Genomic DNA, 15,860 nt, shown 5'->3' with positions numbered 1-15,860 from the left:
GTGTACTTTTTGTCTTTTTGGACTAAAAAATTGAGATTGAAAATATGGATGTTTGGGCTAACTTTTTGACTTTTTATGGAAAAATGTGTAATAAAAAATTGTAAAAATTGGTTTGTAGAGGAAAATTTGAATTGGGAGTTGTGCAGCCGTAATTGTTGACTTTTGGTGAATAGTGTTAACTTTTTAACTTTTTGAGTAATTTTTTGGCTTTTTGACTTATTTGGGACTTCCCAAACTTAGCCTTAATGAAAAATTTAAGATTGAAGTTACAAATCTTAAAAATTTTATTAAAAATTCAACTAAATATATATGAGATCCATGAGTTCCACACTCATATAACATGTTTAATAAAAAATTTAGGCCAAGTTTGGAAAGACTAAATAAGTGTATTTTTTGACTTTTTATAAAATATGAGTTGAATTTGGGTTGAGTTTGAAGTGATGTGTTAGAGAGGTCACTACTAAAGAAAGGGTCTTTTGAGTCGGTTTTTTGAGTCGGCAAATTTTACCGTCGCAAAAGGTAGCCTTTTTGAGACGGCACAGAGTTACCGACTCAAATACCAAACCTTTAGTGTCGGCACCGTTGGCCGACACAAAAAATTAATATTTGATAGTATTATTTGAGTCGGTTGAATTTACCGACGCAAAAGATAGACCTTTTGAGTCGGCATAGACCTTTTGCGTCGGCAAATTTGTGCCGACGCAAAAAATTAGACCTTTTTGTGTCGGCAACTGATGCCGTAGCAAAAAAAAAAAAATTTATAACCAAGATATATATTTATTTACTTGATTATATTTAATAAATATATTTATTTATACATATACTTTTATATTAATATTGAGTGTATATACTATAAATAATATATATCTCGTTTAATATCTGAAAGAGGTGTGGTGGTGAAGTGGGTGTAGTGCGTTGACCTTGGGTCAACTTGTCCAAATGGGTGTGTGTTCGAACCTTGGGAGCCTCAGTGAGAAAATTATGAGTTAAATTTTTTAAAACATTTAACCACTTTTTGAGTCGGCAATCTACCGTCTCAAAAAATTAAAACTTTTTGCGTCGGCAGATTGCCGACTCAAAAACTTTTTGCGACCCCACCATTTTCGTCCCTTGAGTTGCCGTCGAAACGCCGTCGCAAAAAGTTTTTGCGTCGGCAAATCCGCTATTTGCGACGGCAAGCTGCCGACTCAAAAGCCCTGCTTTTTAGTAGTGGGTGGTGTGACTTTTTATTTAAATTTAATGAAAAATTTAAGAATGAAGTTAGAAATCCTAAAAATTTTAATAAAAATTTAACTAAATATATATGAGATCCATGAGTTCCACACTCATATAACATCTTTAATAAAAAATTTAGGCCAAATTTGAAAAGACTAAATAAATGTATTTTTTGACTTTTTATGAAATATGAGTTGGATTTGGGTTGGATTTGAAGTGATGTGTTAGAGAGGTGATGTGACTTAAACGAGATGATGTGATTTAAATAGGATAGTAAATTTATAACTTTTTAAATTTTTTAAAAGATGTCAAACTTGACCACAATAATATTTTTAAGATCTCACAGTTTTGAAAATTTAAATAAGTATCTTGCATGGTCCAAACTTCACTCCGTAGTAAGAGCCAAAAATAATTTAGAAATGTGGGGTCACCCTCCACTAAATCAAGCCACGTATAACCTCCTCACCACACTCCTCGCCTATATATGTAATCCTTGGGGTGCCACATGAGAGATCACCACCACCACCACATTACCACCACCTCACCAGAAATTCACGGAGAGAGTTTACACACAACACTTTGGGGTTTTCTGTCCATTCATTCTTTGCTCTACGAGTGTTTCTCTATCTCTCTCTCCCTCTCCATTCTTTTCATTTCTTGGTTTTGGGTTTTGTTAAGATTTTCATAATAATTAGGTAACCTGAGGAAGGGAAAAATGTTTATTGAGAGCTTTAAGGTAGAAAGCCCTAATGTGAAGTACACAGAGAGTGAGATTCACTCTGTGTACAACTATGAGACCACAGAGCTTGTTCATGAGAACAAGAATGGCACCTATCAATGGACTGTCAAGCCCAAATCTGTCAAATACGAGTTCAAAACTGATACCCATGTCCCCAAACTAGGGTTTGCTTCCACTCCCTCCTCCATATCTTTATTCATCATATAACCATTCTCTGTTCCAAATCTCTATATGTTTCTAATTTTATTTTCCATGACACCATTTAAAATATAGATCGTGTGGTAGACAAGTGTTTTGAAACATGAGATCAGGACAAAATCCTTCAATTTATATATTTATGTATGTTTTGTGTAATGATGTGATTAATTTTTGTTGGTAGGGTTATGCTTGTTGGTTGGGGTGGAAACAATGGTTCAACCTTGACTGGTGGTGTTATTGCTAATCGGGAGTGAGTTTCCTTCATTCCTTTCTTGTCAATTTTATTATGGTTAATTAATTATACTCTAAGCCCTCACCCATCTTATATACCCAACTTTAAAATGGTACATGTAGATTCTCAATCATCAAAATTTATTAATTGATAAGAGATGTTTGTGTTGTTTTTAATAGTTGAGTGGTTTAAACTGTTTATAAAGTTGAAGGGATAAGACGGTTAAAACGATTTGAGAGGAAACTGATGTGATATTTGGATTTGTATTTTAGTGAATGTGATACATGAAAATGGATTTTATGTTGTTTTTTAATTTTATGAAATTAAAGATTTGGGTGTTGAAATATTTCAGAGGAATATCATGGGCAACCAAAGATAAGGTGCAACAAGCCAACTATTTTGGGTCACTCACCCAGGCATCCACAATCCGAGTTGGGTCTTTCAATGGAGAGGAGATTTATGCCCCATTCAAGAGCTTACTACCCATGGTATGGTTAAAGATTCTCCATCATACTCAAAATTTATCTGTTTCAATACATTTTATGTCCTAAGATAAGATCATATTTTAAAATTTTCAGAGTCTTGAAATACCCATCATATAACATTAATGATTAGTTTAGTGAATGAAATGCTTCCTTAATTAATGTGAATCTTGAATTTGAGTTTTAGGCCTCATTTGATGGCAGGATTTTTTTAGTAACTTTTTGGTTTTTTAGTTAAAATATGATGGAAAAAACTTAGTATATTTGAGATGACTTTTTGATTTTTTACGAAAAGATGTGCAAGAAACAGAGAGAAAATGGAATATTTGACTTTTTAATAGATGTTATTAGCCTTTTGGTTTTTTTAGTGTCTTTTTAACTTTTAGGTTAAAAAGTGATGTTGCCAAACGAGACTTTACTAACGCCATGATGCAACATTTTCTTTCTGTATCCTACTCCTATTAATTGAAAAGGGAAAAAAATAAAAAAATGATGAAATTTTCATTATATGGTTTGGTTAGAATGTGTTGAGATAGTTGAACAAAGATATATGAATACAAACTTTTGTGTGTGTGTTTTCTATTATATTATTAATATTATTTTTATTTTTTAACTAATTAGTGTATGAATTGCAAAATGAGCAGGTGAACCCAGATGACGTAGTGTTTGGGGGTTGGGACATAAGTGACATGAACTTGGCAGATGCCATGGCTAGGGCTAAGGTTTTCGACATTGATCTGCAGAAGCAGCTCAGGCCCTACATGGAATCCATGGTCCCACTCCCTGGAATTTTTGACCCTGATTTCATTGCTGCCAATCAAGGGTCACGTGCTAACAACGTGATCAAAGGAACTAAGAAAGACCAAGTTCAACAAATCATCAAAGATATGAGGTACTAGTCAAAAACACTTAAAAAAATGTTTTGGCTACTCATTTATCATTGATTGCAGCTCAACAACACTTAATTTGATGTTAGCTAACGTAGTGTTTGTGTGTATACGAAAATAGGGAGTTTAAGGAGAAAAACAAGGTAGATAAGGTGGTGGTGCTGTGGACAGCTAACACAGAGAGATACAGTAATGTAATAGTTGGGCTAAATGACACAATGGAGAGCCTCTTGGCTTCTGTGGATAAGAATGAATCTGAGATTTCTCCTTCCACCTTGTATGCCATTGCTTGTGTCCTTGAAAACATTCCCTTCATTAATGGCAGCCCACAGAACACTTTTGTCCCAGGTTTTTACTCTTCTTAAGTCAACAAACTTAACCATTTTATGCTAGTAATTAGAGTTTCTTATGAGTTTGTTTATTGGGATATATGGTATTTTCAGGACTGATTGATTTGGCCATTAGGGGGAACAGTTTGATTGGTGGAGATGACTTCAAGAGTGGTCAGACCAAAATGAAGTCTGTGTTGGTTGATTTTCTTGTTGGGGCTGGTATCAAGGTATGTTTATCATTCCTTATTTTGTTTGTTTGTTTATTTTTAATAAATAAAGTGATGGTTGAGAAAACTAATTACAAATCAATAGAGGGAAAGGGAAGACAAACACTTTTTACTTGCATCAAACATATGTCTTACTGCACTTCATTGATTTGTAATTAATTTTCTATTTTTCATTGAACCCTTTTCTATGCTGCCAATTTTGGCAGTGGTTAAACTCCTTGTACATTTAATTTGTTTTGAATCTTTTAGTTTCTTTAATTAATGTTTACTCGCAAGAAAAGGGGGTTTAGGAACACAAAATTTTCTGAATGCATAGTGCCCACACTTCACCAGAAATGAGTGCATTCTGCCAAACTATATTCTCAAAATTATTCTGAAAATTTCTTCTGAATTTGTAGCATACATACATATACAGTATGTTGTACATGTAATTTTGGTGATTGATGATTAGTTAATGCTTTTCAAAGAGAGTATAGACTTTTTTAGGGTATAATTTGAGAAAATTGATGATGGGTTTGTGGTGACAGCCAACATCAATTGTGAGTTACAATCATTTGGGAAACAATGATGGCATGAATCTGTCTGCCCCTCAAACCTTCAGATCCAAAGAGATCTCCAAAAGCAACGTTGTGGACGACATGGTCTCCAGCAATGCCATCCTTTATGAACCCGGCGAGCATCCTGACCATGTTGTTGTCATCAAGGTATACTCATCAAGATTGCTTTTTATTTTCAAAAATATCACTGTCATGCCATTCTGGTGGATGATGATGTATAAAAATTTTGTTTTCCTAGTCATACATAAGTGAGTGTGTTTTGGATGTAGTATGTTCCATATGTGGGAGATAGCAAGAGGGCAATGGATGAATACACATCAGAGATATTCATGGGTGGGAAGAGCACCATAGTGCTTCACAACACTTGTGAGGACTCCTTGTTGGCCGCTCCAATCATCTTGGACTTGGTACTTCTTGCCGAGCTTAGCACTCGCATTCAACTCAAAGCTGAAGGAGAGGTTTGTTTTCCACTACTAAAATTAACATGGATTTCGTTGGAGTCCTTCAATGGTCATATGTTTTCATACAAATATTAAATGATGATGCCTATATGCATCATTAATATGCAATTTTTATAATTGCAGGGCAAATTTCACTCATTCCACCCTGTGGCTACCATCCTCAGCTACCTCACCAAGGCTCCTCTTGTAAGTTCCTACACAACAACTATTAGTCCTTTTCATTCCATCTTTCAATTCAAGTTTTTGCTCTGTAAATACACACAAAAAAGAGTACTATAAAAAGCCACATGTTTGACCCTTGCCTAACCCCTGTTGAGTATTTGATCCCGTTGCGTTAAAAATATGATTTCTTTTACCCTTTGATCAAAAGCAATAAATAAATAAGTTGTTCTACATTGTTGGATGAGACTTGATCATAGCATGTGATCAGAAATAGGATGTGTGGCAGAGAAATTGGGGTAGGGATCCAAGTTTCCCCATCACTAATGCACTTCGTGGTGCACAATGATGTTGAATCATGATCATGCCCTTAAAAGTGCATTAGGACTGGGGATATGAATTTTGGAGTTAGAGGATCACGTGCCAGGAAATAGAATTTGTGACAACCCACCATTAGTTGGTGTACACATTAAAATTTTATCATGATTTTATTGATGATGTTCCAATCGTAAGTCTAGAGACCTCTGTAGTCCACAGGCACACGGAATCCATTCCATTTTGGGGTGTGTGTGTGTGTGTGTGTGTGTGAATACAATGAAATGGGATGAGTACAGGGCAGTAAATAGCATCGCATGATCACTCACAAGACTATCACTGTAAAGGAATGCCTTTAAAGGCCTCATCTCGCTTTTACAGTCCTTCATTGCCACGTGTATTCATGTAGATAATGTATATATCAGTACCCAAATTAAGCTCTAGTTTTGGAACTACTTTTTATAGGTTATTTTCCCAACTGTATTTTTTTTTTTTTTGCAATTAGTTTAAGATAATATCAAATTTGTTTTAATTTTCATCCTGTTTTATAAATAAAAGAAATTATTAAAAATTATGATGTTCAAAATGAATAACATTGTATGCGATGGTGTATGTGTTACAAAAACAGGTACCTCCAGGCACACCGGTGGTGAATGCACTGTCAAAGCAGAGGGCAATGCTGGAGAACATACTGAGGGCTTGTGTTGGTTTGGCCCCGGAGAACAACATGATTTTGGAATACAAGTAGGAAGAGATTTATGGAGGGATTAGTTCATATATAAACAACTTGCAAATAACCCTTTTCTGTGTCCTTTGTTTAGTATGGAAAACTATATATATATATATGTATATGTATTAATGTTTTTGAGACTTGTAATGTTTTATGGGATTAGTGTTGTGTAATGGTATGCTTGTATTTTGGGTGGTGATTACATGTGTAATCTGTTTGCTCTTCTAGCTCAGTTTAGAGCAAGCACACCTTTTCTATTGAATATATATTACATTTATGTTCTGAAATTGTTATAAATTGTGCTTTAGTTTGCAATGTCTTAGTTGAAAAAATTGTTTGGTTCTCCTAGGCACTGCCCAAACATCCCTATTTATTTTTCTCATAGAAATAATAATAATAATAATAATAATAAAGCATATGCCAAAACCTCACTAATAGTTCATTCTTATTTTTCAAATGGTCATGGTCATGCTAACGATGGTTCAACAGCATTTTGTTTTTTTATTTTTTAAAAACATGTGCAAGACTTTCATTTCAGCACAGTTATGTATTCCAATTAGACCGTTAATAGTTTGATGTGGGTATAAATACTGCCTTCGTTGGCAGCAATTATTGTATTTACATATTGATCCTTGACCGCTCTAATATATTAAATTTTACAATTGTAGCATAATTTCTTAAGATTCTTGAATATTTTAAATCATATAAGATTTTAGTTTTATTTTCATCAATAATTTGTTAGCCATATAAATAAAATAATTATGTTATCATTTCTATTGATGACTAACGAATTAATTCATCATTTTTATTTATCAAAGAACAGCAAGAGCTCATTGTGAGGGATGTCATCTTCAGTGACCAGAGAGACTAGAATAGAAGAGTCCGTCGACTCTTTTGAGTTTTAAAAGTTTTAATTAAGTGTCTGTAGATGCAAAGTAGTGTGTTTTCATTTATAGTGTTCTTTGTCTTTTTTTATTAGAGTTCTACTCAGGTGTCTACTAGAGATAGACTCTTATCTATGCTATCTTTGTTTGGTTATCTTTATTATGTTTGAGCCATGGATTGAATAGAGAAAGATGGACTTGTATTTGACAGATTTCGAGCAACCCCCAATCTTCTATAAGGCTACTCTCATCTCTTCCTGTTCTAATTGACCTAACCACTTTCATGCTTCGAATGAGAAGTTGTGCTTTCGATCTGGTTTACAGAGTGATTTTATAGCGATCCCGGATTTTACCCTCGTTGTACAGTGATCCGGACATGTGTCCGTGGATGTTGGTAGTTGATTATTATCTTGTTTACATCCTTTTTACTTCGTATTTGAGTTGTAGGATGTGTTGGGCAGGTTTGTTACAAGTTGGTTGAGTTTAGAAACCAAAACTAGCTGCCTAGATTTTGACCTGTCCGCTCGAGCGGGGGTTCTGGTGCTCGAACGGGAATTGCACCCATCCAGTATTTCCTGTGCAGTGTTGGACGCTCGAGCGTGGAATTGGCCACTCGAGCGGGGTTGTGTGAGTGCCGCTCGAGCGGGGAGTTGGAAGCTCGAGCGGAGACCTGGTTCTGTAAAAGTTCTGGGAGTGTGTATCCGCCGCTCGAGCGGGATTTTTGACGCTCGAGCGGGAGTCTGTGAGTGACGCTCGAGCGGGGTGTTTGACGCTCGAGCGGGGCGACTGGGTTTAAGTTCCGAGTTTTGACTTTTCAAATCACTTTTTCGCTTTCTCTTCTCTCTCCTACTTTTCCAAAAACACCATTGTTGAGCCTCTCACTCTAGAACTCTACCTTCTCTCTAGGTTTTGATCTAGTAGGAGTGATTTGCTCATCTTTGGCCTTTACAAAAAAGTTGTTGATCGTCGAGGGCTACATTTTAATCTGAAAATTTCGAGATTTGGAGCACGTTGGGTTTTGTCATCTTCTCCCTTGGGGCTTCGAATTTGAGGTAGGGATATCCTACTCTTCTCTATGGATTTTGTCTTTAAATTTTGGTATTTTGAGATGTTGGGGTTGGTTTGGTAATTTTGTGAAAATTTGGGGGCTTTTGTGTTATTTTACAAAAGTTGGGGTTTTATTTATAATAAACCTAGATGCATGTTTGGTATAGAGGAATGGAATAAATGTTGAATCATTGATGAAAATGGGACCTGAGGGTTGTAATGTTAATTATGGAAAATGATCTAATTACATTGATTGATTAATTGGGGTAATTAATTGTGAGAAATGAGGAAATGAAATGAAATTGTTGAGATTGGGAGTGCATGGGGTTAAAGGGTGTAGTTGAATTGTTTATCACACACCGAATTGAAATGTTGATTAAATATCCATTTGTGCATTTATTTTCTGTTTAGAAATAACTGCTTTGGGCTATCGGTGGAGAATAGTCGTGATTGTTGTAGACAATGCATGATGATTAGACAAACGAAAACTAATCAATGGAATGTGTCATGAAATTTGACGGTTGATAGAATACATTAACTGTATGTATTGAGTGATTGTATATAGAACCAATGTGTTTGTATACGTTATGTGTAGAGGAGGAGATGGGGGATGTACTCCGCGGTTTAGGGGAAGATGGGGGATGTACCTCTAAACCGGATAGTATTGGGAGAAGATAGGGGATGAACTCCGTAGATACAGCTCATATGCTTGTCTAGAGAAGTGAAGATAGAGCTAATATGCTTATCTTTGTGAAGTGTGGATACAGCTTATATGCTTATCTGTGAATGTGGGATATTGTTGTTATACATATCTGTTGGGAATGTGGATATAGCTTATATGCTTATCTGTGAATGTGGGATATAGTTTTTATACATATCTGTTGAGATGATGATAGAGCTAATATGCTCATCTGTTGAAAAAGGGAAAATGAAAAGTAACTTGGACTCATAAGTCGGATGACAGAAAATGTGATTTATGTGGACGTACCAGTGTTGGCCATCTATCAATTGCTAATCTTTTAGTCATTGTTCATGGTTGGTTTTGTGTATTTCTACTGGGCTGTGGCTCACCCTATATGGGAACATCATTTTCAGGTATAGGTAGCATGCCACCTCCAAGGTCATAGCTTGGGAGGCTAGAGGCGAGCAGATTGTTGTGGTTTTAGTTCCTTTTTGATGTATTACATGTATATTCAAGCCGAGGGCTTAATGTGTAGATGAGTTAGCACTCTTTTGTTGTAACCAAGTGTTAACTTGGAAAGCTGTAAGCCCGTAGGGCATTCTTGCTTTTGTTGTTAGCACGTAATACTTTTGTAATGAAACTTTGATGAATAGAAGAATGTGGTTATTTCATTTGTCAACGAATGTCTTAGTTGATGGGTTTAATGTTATTATTTTGAGGGCATTACAACTTGGTATCAGAGCGTACCGGGTTCAAATACTTTGGGTACGTGGGAAGTGATTAGTATCACAATGGATTTGTCTCGCTTGATAGAGACTTAGATGTAGTATCATATGATATGTGCTTGATTGATAACATGCTTATGTGACTATGTGGATATGGGATTTAATTTCTAGGATGTTGATTGGATCTTTGGGTTTCTGGGAATCTTGTTGGAAAGGCACTTGATCAATGTCGTTTCTAACCGGAACTCTAGTAATGCCTCGGGACTATCATTATCCGGAGATGAAATTCGTAAGTGCTTATGTGTTTATGTGCTTACGTGGAGTGAATTACAGTTGTCCATGCATTAGGACGTGAGTGTTTAGTTTCGGCACATTTGTGAATGTGCTAACGTTCTGTATCACCTTTGTTAGGATGTCAGGACGAGGAAGAGGTGCTAGGCGTGGTAGACCTGCGAGGCAGGAAGTACCGTTACCGGGTGAGATTCCGGTAGTGCATGAGGGAGTTGGCCAGGCCAATGTGGCCGAGCCAGCGGGTCAGCAGGCTATGGGTGCCTTGGCCAGAGAGATAGCAGGAGCTTTGGGTATTCTTAGAGCTGGGAATCAGGCAGCTGAGGCTGGGCCTTCTTTCTTGAAGAGGGAGTTTTTCCGGTCTAATCCGGATGAATTTATCGGGGATCCGAAGGAGCCACTGAAGGCTGATGAGTGGCTAGAGCAAATGAGTAAGACATTTGAGATGATTGGCATTGAGGACGGAGCACTGAAAGTGACCTTGGCATCCTTCCAACTGAAGGGAGATGCGGGTCAATGGTGGAAGTACGAGAAGGCTCGTGTTGGTGGTACGTGGGAGGCGTTTGTGAATGCTTTTCAGGAGAGGTTTTTGTCTGCAGTAGCTAGGGAGAAGCTGAGGGATCAGTTTAGCCGGCTTAAACAGCAGGGCTTGTCAGTGGCCGAGTTTGAGGCTACTTTTACCAGTCTGTCCAGGTTTGCACCTGAACTGGTAGCGTCTGAGGAACGTCGTTGCTATGAGTTTGAGCGGAAGTTGAGGCGGGGCCTCAAGTTGAGAGTTGGTGGGTCTTACATCCGAGAGTATAGACACCTGGTAGATGCCGCTACTCATATGGAAATTATGATGCAGGAAGAGGAGGAAGAGCAAAGGGGCTCCAAAAGGGGCCAAGATGGCCAGGGTGATGGCAGGAGGCAGAGGGGTTATAACCCTCAACAGTCTCAGGGTGCAGTTTCTAGATCGACCTTTCCAGTGCCGAGTGCAGGCTCGGGGAGAGGCAATCAGGGGGAGTTTGCTTGTTACAAGTGTGGCCAGCTGGGTCACAAGGTTTCAGTTTGCCCGCAGAAGGGTGGGGGTCAGAGAGCTGCTTCTTCTTCAGCTAGACCGCAGAGTCAGAGTTTGGGCAGGGGGCAGCCCTTGTCTTGTTATCAGTGTGGACAACCTGGGCACCTGAAGAGGTTTTTCCCGCAGTTGAGTGCCACTTCGGGAGCGTCCGGTTCTAGACAGACGCAGGGATTTCAGCCAGCTCAGTCTGTGCAGGCTTCGAGGGCCAATCCGGGGGCTTCGTCGTCCCAGTCAGTGCAACAGTCGTATGCTCCTAGAGGTGAGCAGGTAGACCAGGGGCCTACAGGGCGCGCGTATGCTGTTACTACGCAGGATTTAGTACCGGCTCCATCGGTAGTGAGAGGTACTTTTCTGTTTTGCAACTCGGTTGCTAGTGTGTTGATTGACACGGGTGCATCTCATTCTTTTGTATCTGCTGCATTTGCATCTGTTTTAGAATTGGAGTTGGCACTGTTAGCATCTCCTATTTGTGTGGTATCGCCTTTGGGTAGTGAGTTGATCTTGAAACAAGGTGTTAGAAGTTGTGATATAGAGGTCGCCGACCATAGGCTTCCTTTTCCGTTTGTTGTCATACCCATGAAGGGTTTTGATATTATTTTGGGTATGGACTGGCTATTGTCATACCGGGCTGTTATCGATTGCTACCGCCAGAGGGTCACGTTATGTACCTTGAGCAGGGAGTGGTTCCATTTCTTGGGAGACCGGGTTGGTTGTGTTTTGCCACCGGGGTATGATTCGCGAAGGCGAAGTGAGCTTAGTGGTCTACTTGCTAGCTTTGAGAGAGGTGAGACTGGTGAGACCCAACTTGTATTGCCAATGGTGGTTTGTGAGTATTCGGATGTCTTTCCCAAAGATCTTGTTAGTTTTCCACCTCACCGAGAGATAGAGTTCTCTATTGATCTAGTGCCCGGCACGACGCCGATTTCTATGGCACCTTACCGTTTTGCTCCAGCAGAGTTGGTTGAGTTGAAAGTTTAGCTCCAGGAATTGCTAGATAAGGGTTTTGTTCGCCCTAGTGTTTCACCGTGGGGAGCACCGGCCCTCTTTGCTAAAAAGAAAGATGGTGCCTTGAGATTGTGTATAGACTACCAGAAGTTGAATCAGGCTACGGTTAAGAATAAGTACCCTATGCCCCGTATAGATGATTTGTTTGACCAGTTGAAGGGTTCCCGTTGTTTCTCTAAAATAGACTTGAGATCGGGTTACCACCAGTTGAGGGTCAGGGAGGAGGATATTCCGAAGACGGCATTCCGTACGTGGTATGGCCGCTATGAGTTTCTGGTGATGCCATTTGGGCTTACCAATGCACCAGCAGTCTTTATGGACTTGATGAGCTGGATCTTCCGGGAATTCTTGGATCGATTTGTAGTCGTTTTCGTGGACGACATTCTTGTTTATTCGCCTTCTGAGGAGGAGCACGAGGAACACTTGAGAGTGGTGCTTGAGTTGCTTAAAGCCCATAAGCTGTATGCCAAGTTTGGGAAGTGTGAGTTCTGGCTGAGAGAAGTCAAATTCTTAGGCCACGTGGTATCCGGGGAAGGAGTGTCTGTTGATACATCCAAGGTAGAAGCAGTGCAAGATTGGGCACAGCCTAAGAGTGTATTTGAGATCCGCAGTTTTCTGGGATTAGCTGGGTATTACCGCCGGTTTGTGAGAGATTTCTCCAGGTTAGCGTCACCGTTGACTAGACTGACTCGGAAGGGAGTCAAGTTTGTGTGGAGTGAGACTTGTGAAAAGTTGTTCCAAGAGCTGAAGGTTAGATTGACCACCGTTCCGGTGTTGATTATTCCGGAGAGAGGGTTGGGTTATGCGGTTTATTGTGATGCCTCACGAGAGGGTTTGGGTTGTATGTTGATGCAAGAGGGGAAAGTGGTAGCTTATGGCTCACGTCAGTTGAAAATACACGAGAAGAATTACCCTACACACGACCTAGAGTTAGCGGCTGTGATCTTTGCCTTGAAAATCTGGAGGCACTACCTTTATGGTGAGAAGTTCGAGGTGTTCTCGGACCACAAGAGTTGAAAGTATCTGTTTACACAGAGAGACTTGAATTTGAGGCAAAGAAGGTGGATGGAGTTCATTGAGGATTATGATTTTGAGTTGCATTATCATCCGGGAAAGGCCAATGTTGTGGCTGATGCCCTTAGTAGGAAGTCCATTAGTGATGTAGCTAGTATAGCCATCCGGGAAAGGGAGATGTTGGGAGCACTTGGCGAGTTTGATTTGCTACTGGGCGAATCTGTTGAGGCTACGGCCTTGTTTTCTGTTGTTGCGCAGCCTACACTTGTGACACGAGTGTTAGAGGCACAGAGAGGTGACCTTGAGGTAGAATCCCTTCGAGAGAAGATCTTCACTGGGAAGGTTAAGAAGGGTTTGACGGTGTATCCTGACCTGAGTGTGAGATACCGAGACCGTTTGTTTGTGCCAGAGTCTTGCCGAGAGGAAGTACTCCGAGAGTTTCACCATTCGCGCCTTGCGGTGCATCCGGGAGGTACTAAGATGTATCACGATTTGGGTCGCCAGTTTTGGTGGCGGGGTATGAAGAGAGATGTGGCTGTTTTCGTATCGAAGTGCCTTACTTGCCAGTAAGTGAAGACCGAGCATCAGAGGCCAGCGGGTTTGTTGCAACCCTTACCTATTGCCGAATGGAAGTGGGAGCATGTCACTATGGACTTTGTTGTAGGTCTTCCGAGGACTCAGCGGGGTAGTGATGCTATCTGGGTGGTTGTAGACCGGTTGACTAAGTCGGCGCACTTCATTCCTATGCGCGTGAGAGATTCAGTAGATCATCTTGCCGACTTGTATATTCGGGACATAGTGAGGTTGCACGGGGTCCCAGTGACGATCGTCTCAGATAGAGATCCTCGTTTTACTGCTAGGTTGTGGCAGAGTTTGCAGAGTGCCTTGGGCACTAAGTTGACCTTTAGTACGGCTTACCATCCTCAGACTGACGGGCAGTCCGAGCGTACTATTCAGATCCTCGAGGATATGCTTCGGGGTTGTGTCCTGGACTTCAGTGGGACGTGGGAGAGGCACTTACCCTTGGTAGAGTTTGCCTACAACAACAGCTTTCAGTCTAGCATTGGTATGGCACCGTTTGAGGCCTTGTATGGCCGACCGTGTAGGTCTCCAGTGTGTTGGGCCGAGGTGGGTGATGCACCTTTGTTAGGTCCGGAATTGGTTAGGGAGACAACGGAGAAAGTTAAGCTTATCCGTAGGAGGCTTGTTACAGCCCAGAGTCGTCATAAATCTTATGCTGACCATAGGAGGAGGCCTTTGGCGTTTGAGGTAGGTGATCATGTCTTTCTGAAGATATCACCTAGGCGAGGCTTGATGAGGTTTGGGAAGAGTGGGAAGTTATCCCCTCGGTTCATTGGTCCTTTTGAGATTCTTGAGAGGATTGGCGAGGTTGCTTATCGGTTAGCCTTACCGCCGCAGTTGTCCGGAGTGCATGACGTGTTTCATGTGAGTATGCTTCGGAAGTATGAGCTGGATCCATCGCATGTGTTGGATTGGACCGATTTAGAGGTAGATGAGGATGCCTCGTATGAGGAGAGACCGGTTCGGGTCTTGGATAGGCGGGATCAGGTCCTGCGTGGCAAGACCATTCCTTTGGTGAAAGTCTTGTGGAAACATCACGGAGTGAAGGAAGCCACTTGGGAACATGAGTTGGAAGTCCGTGAAAAATATCCGGACTTGTTTGTTGATATGTAATCTTGTATTTAGATTTTGAACTATTGTTGAACTTAAGAGCTTTTATATATGTCTTAAGTTGTGAAACATTGAAAATGTTTGGTTTATTGGAAGTATGTTTTGGAACTTGCCTCATATGGAAGTTGAATGTAACATTATATATGTTGAATATATTGTTGAAATTAGAAAGGAAATGCGTAATGTTGATGCATGTTGAAAGTACATATGTTGTTTACATATTGTGAAATGCCTCTTGTTAAAGGGAGGGGGTGACCGGTAATGGGTCGAATTGTTGAATGTTAAAATGTAACATTGTTTAAAATGGAGGAAAACTTATTTTTGAAAACTTGTGCTTAATTTCGGGGACGAAATTCTTTAAGGGGGGGAGGTTATAGCGATCCCGGATTTTACCCTCGTTGTACAGTGATCCGGACATGTGTCCGTGGATGTTGGTAGTTGATTATTATCTTGTTTACATCCTTTTTACTTCGTATTTGAGTTGTAGGATGTGTTGGGCAGGTTTGTTACAGGTTGGTTGAGTTTAGAAACCAAAACTAGCTGCCTAGATTTTGACCTGTCCGCTCGAGCGGGGGTTCTGGCGCTCGAACGGGAATTACACCCATCCAGTATTTCCTGTGCAGTGTTGGACGCTCGAGCGTGGAATTGGCCGCTCGAGCGGGGTTGTGTGAGTGCCGCTCGAGCGGGGAGTTGGAAGCTCGAGCGGAGACCTGGTTCTGTAAAAGTTCTGGGAGTGTGTATCCGCCGCTCGAGCGGGATTTTTGACGCTCGAGCGGGAGTCTGTGAGTGACGCTCGAGCGGGGTGTTTGACGCTCGAGCGGGGCGACTGGGTTTAAATTCCGAGTTTTGACTTTTCAAATCACTTTTTCACTTTTTCTTCTCTCTCCTACTTTTCCAAAAACACCATTGTTGAGCCTCTCACTCTAGAA

The 15,860-nt window shown here is 40.3% G+C and overlaps 1 protein-coding gene across 1 annotated transcript; it reads left to right on the top strand.

The window, feature by feature from the left end:
- Positions 1-1,609: 1,609 nt before the first annotated feature.
- On the top strand, positions 1,610-6,821 carry LOC114322578 (inositol-3-phosphate synthase). Its single transcript, XM_028269916.2, has 10 exons — positions 1,610-2,118; positions 2,334-2,402; positions 2,737-2,872; positions 3,511-3,758; positions 3,875-4,101; positions 4,197-4,312; positions 4,840-5,016; positions 5,139-5,327; positions 5,454-5,516; positions 6,433-6,821. The coding sequence occupies exons 1-10, from the start codon at positions 1,931-1,933 to the stop codon at positions 6,550-6,552; spliced, it is 1,533 nt and encodes a 510-aa protein (XP_028125717.1). The 5' UTR covers positions 1,610-1,930; the 3' UTR covers positions 6,553-6,821.
- Positions 6,822-15,860: the final 9,039 nt, after the last annotated feature.

Source organism: Camellia sinensis, chromosome 1 (assembly GCF_055761805.1).
Source record: "Camellia sinensis isolate YWXY chromosome 1, ASM5576180v1, whole genome shotgun sequence".
NCBI lineage: Eukaryota > Viridiplantae > Streptophyta > Magnoliopsida > Ericales > Theaceae > Camellia > Camellia sinensis.
Note: the sequence above shows the minus strand (reverse complement) of the source record. Positions and strands in the feature narration are given on the sequence as shown.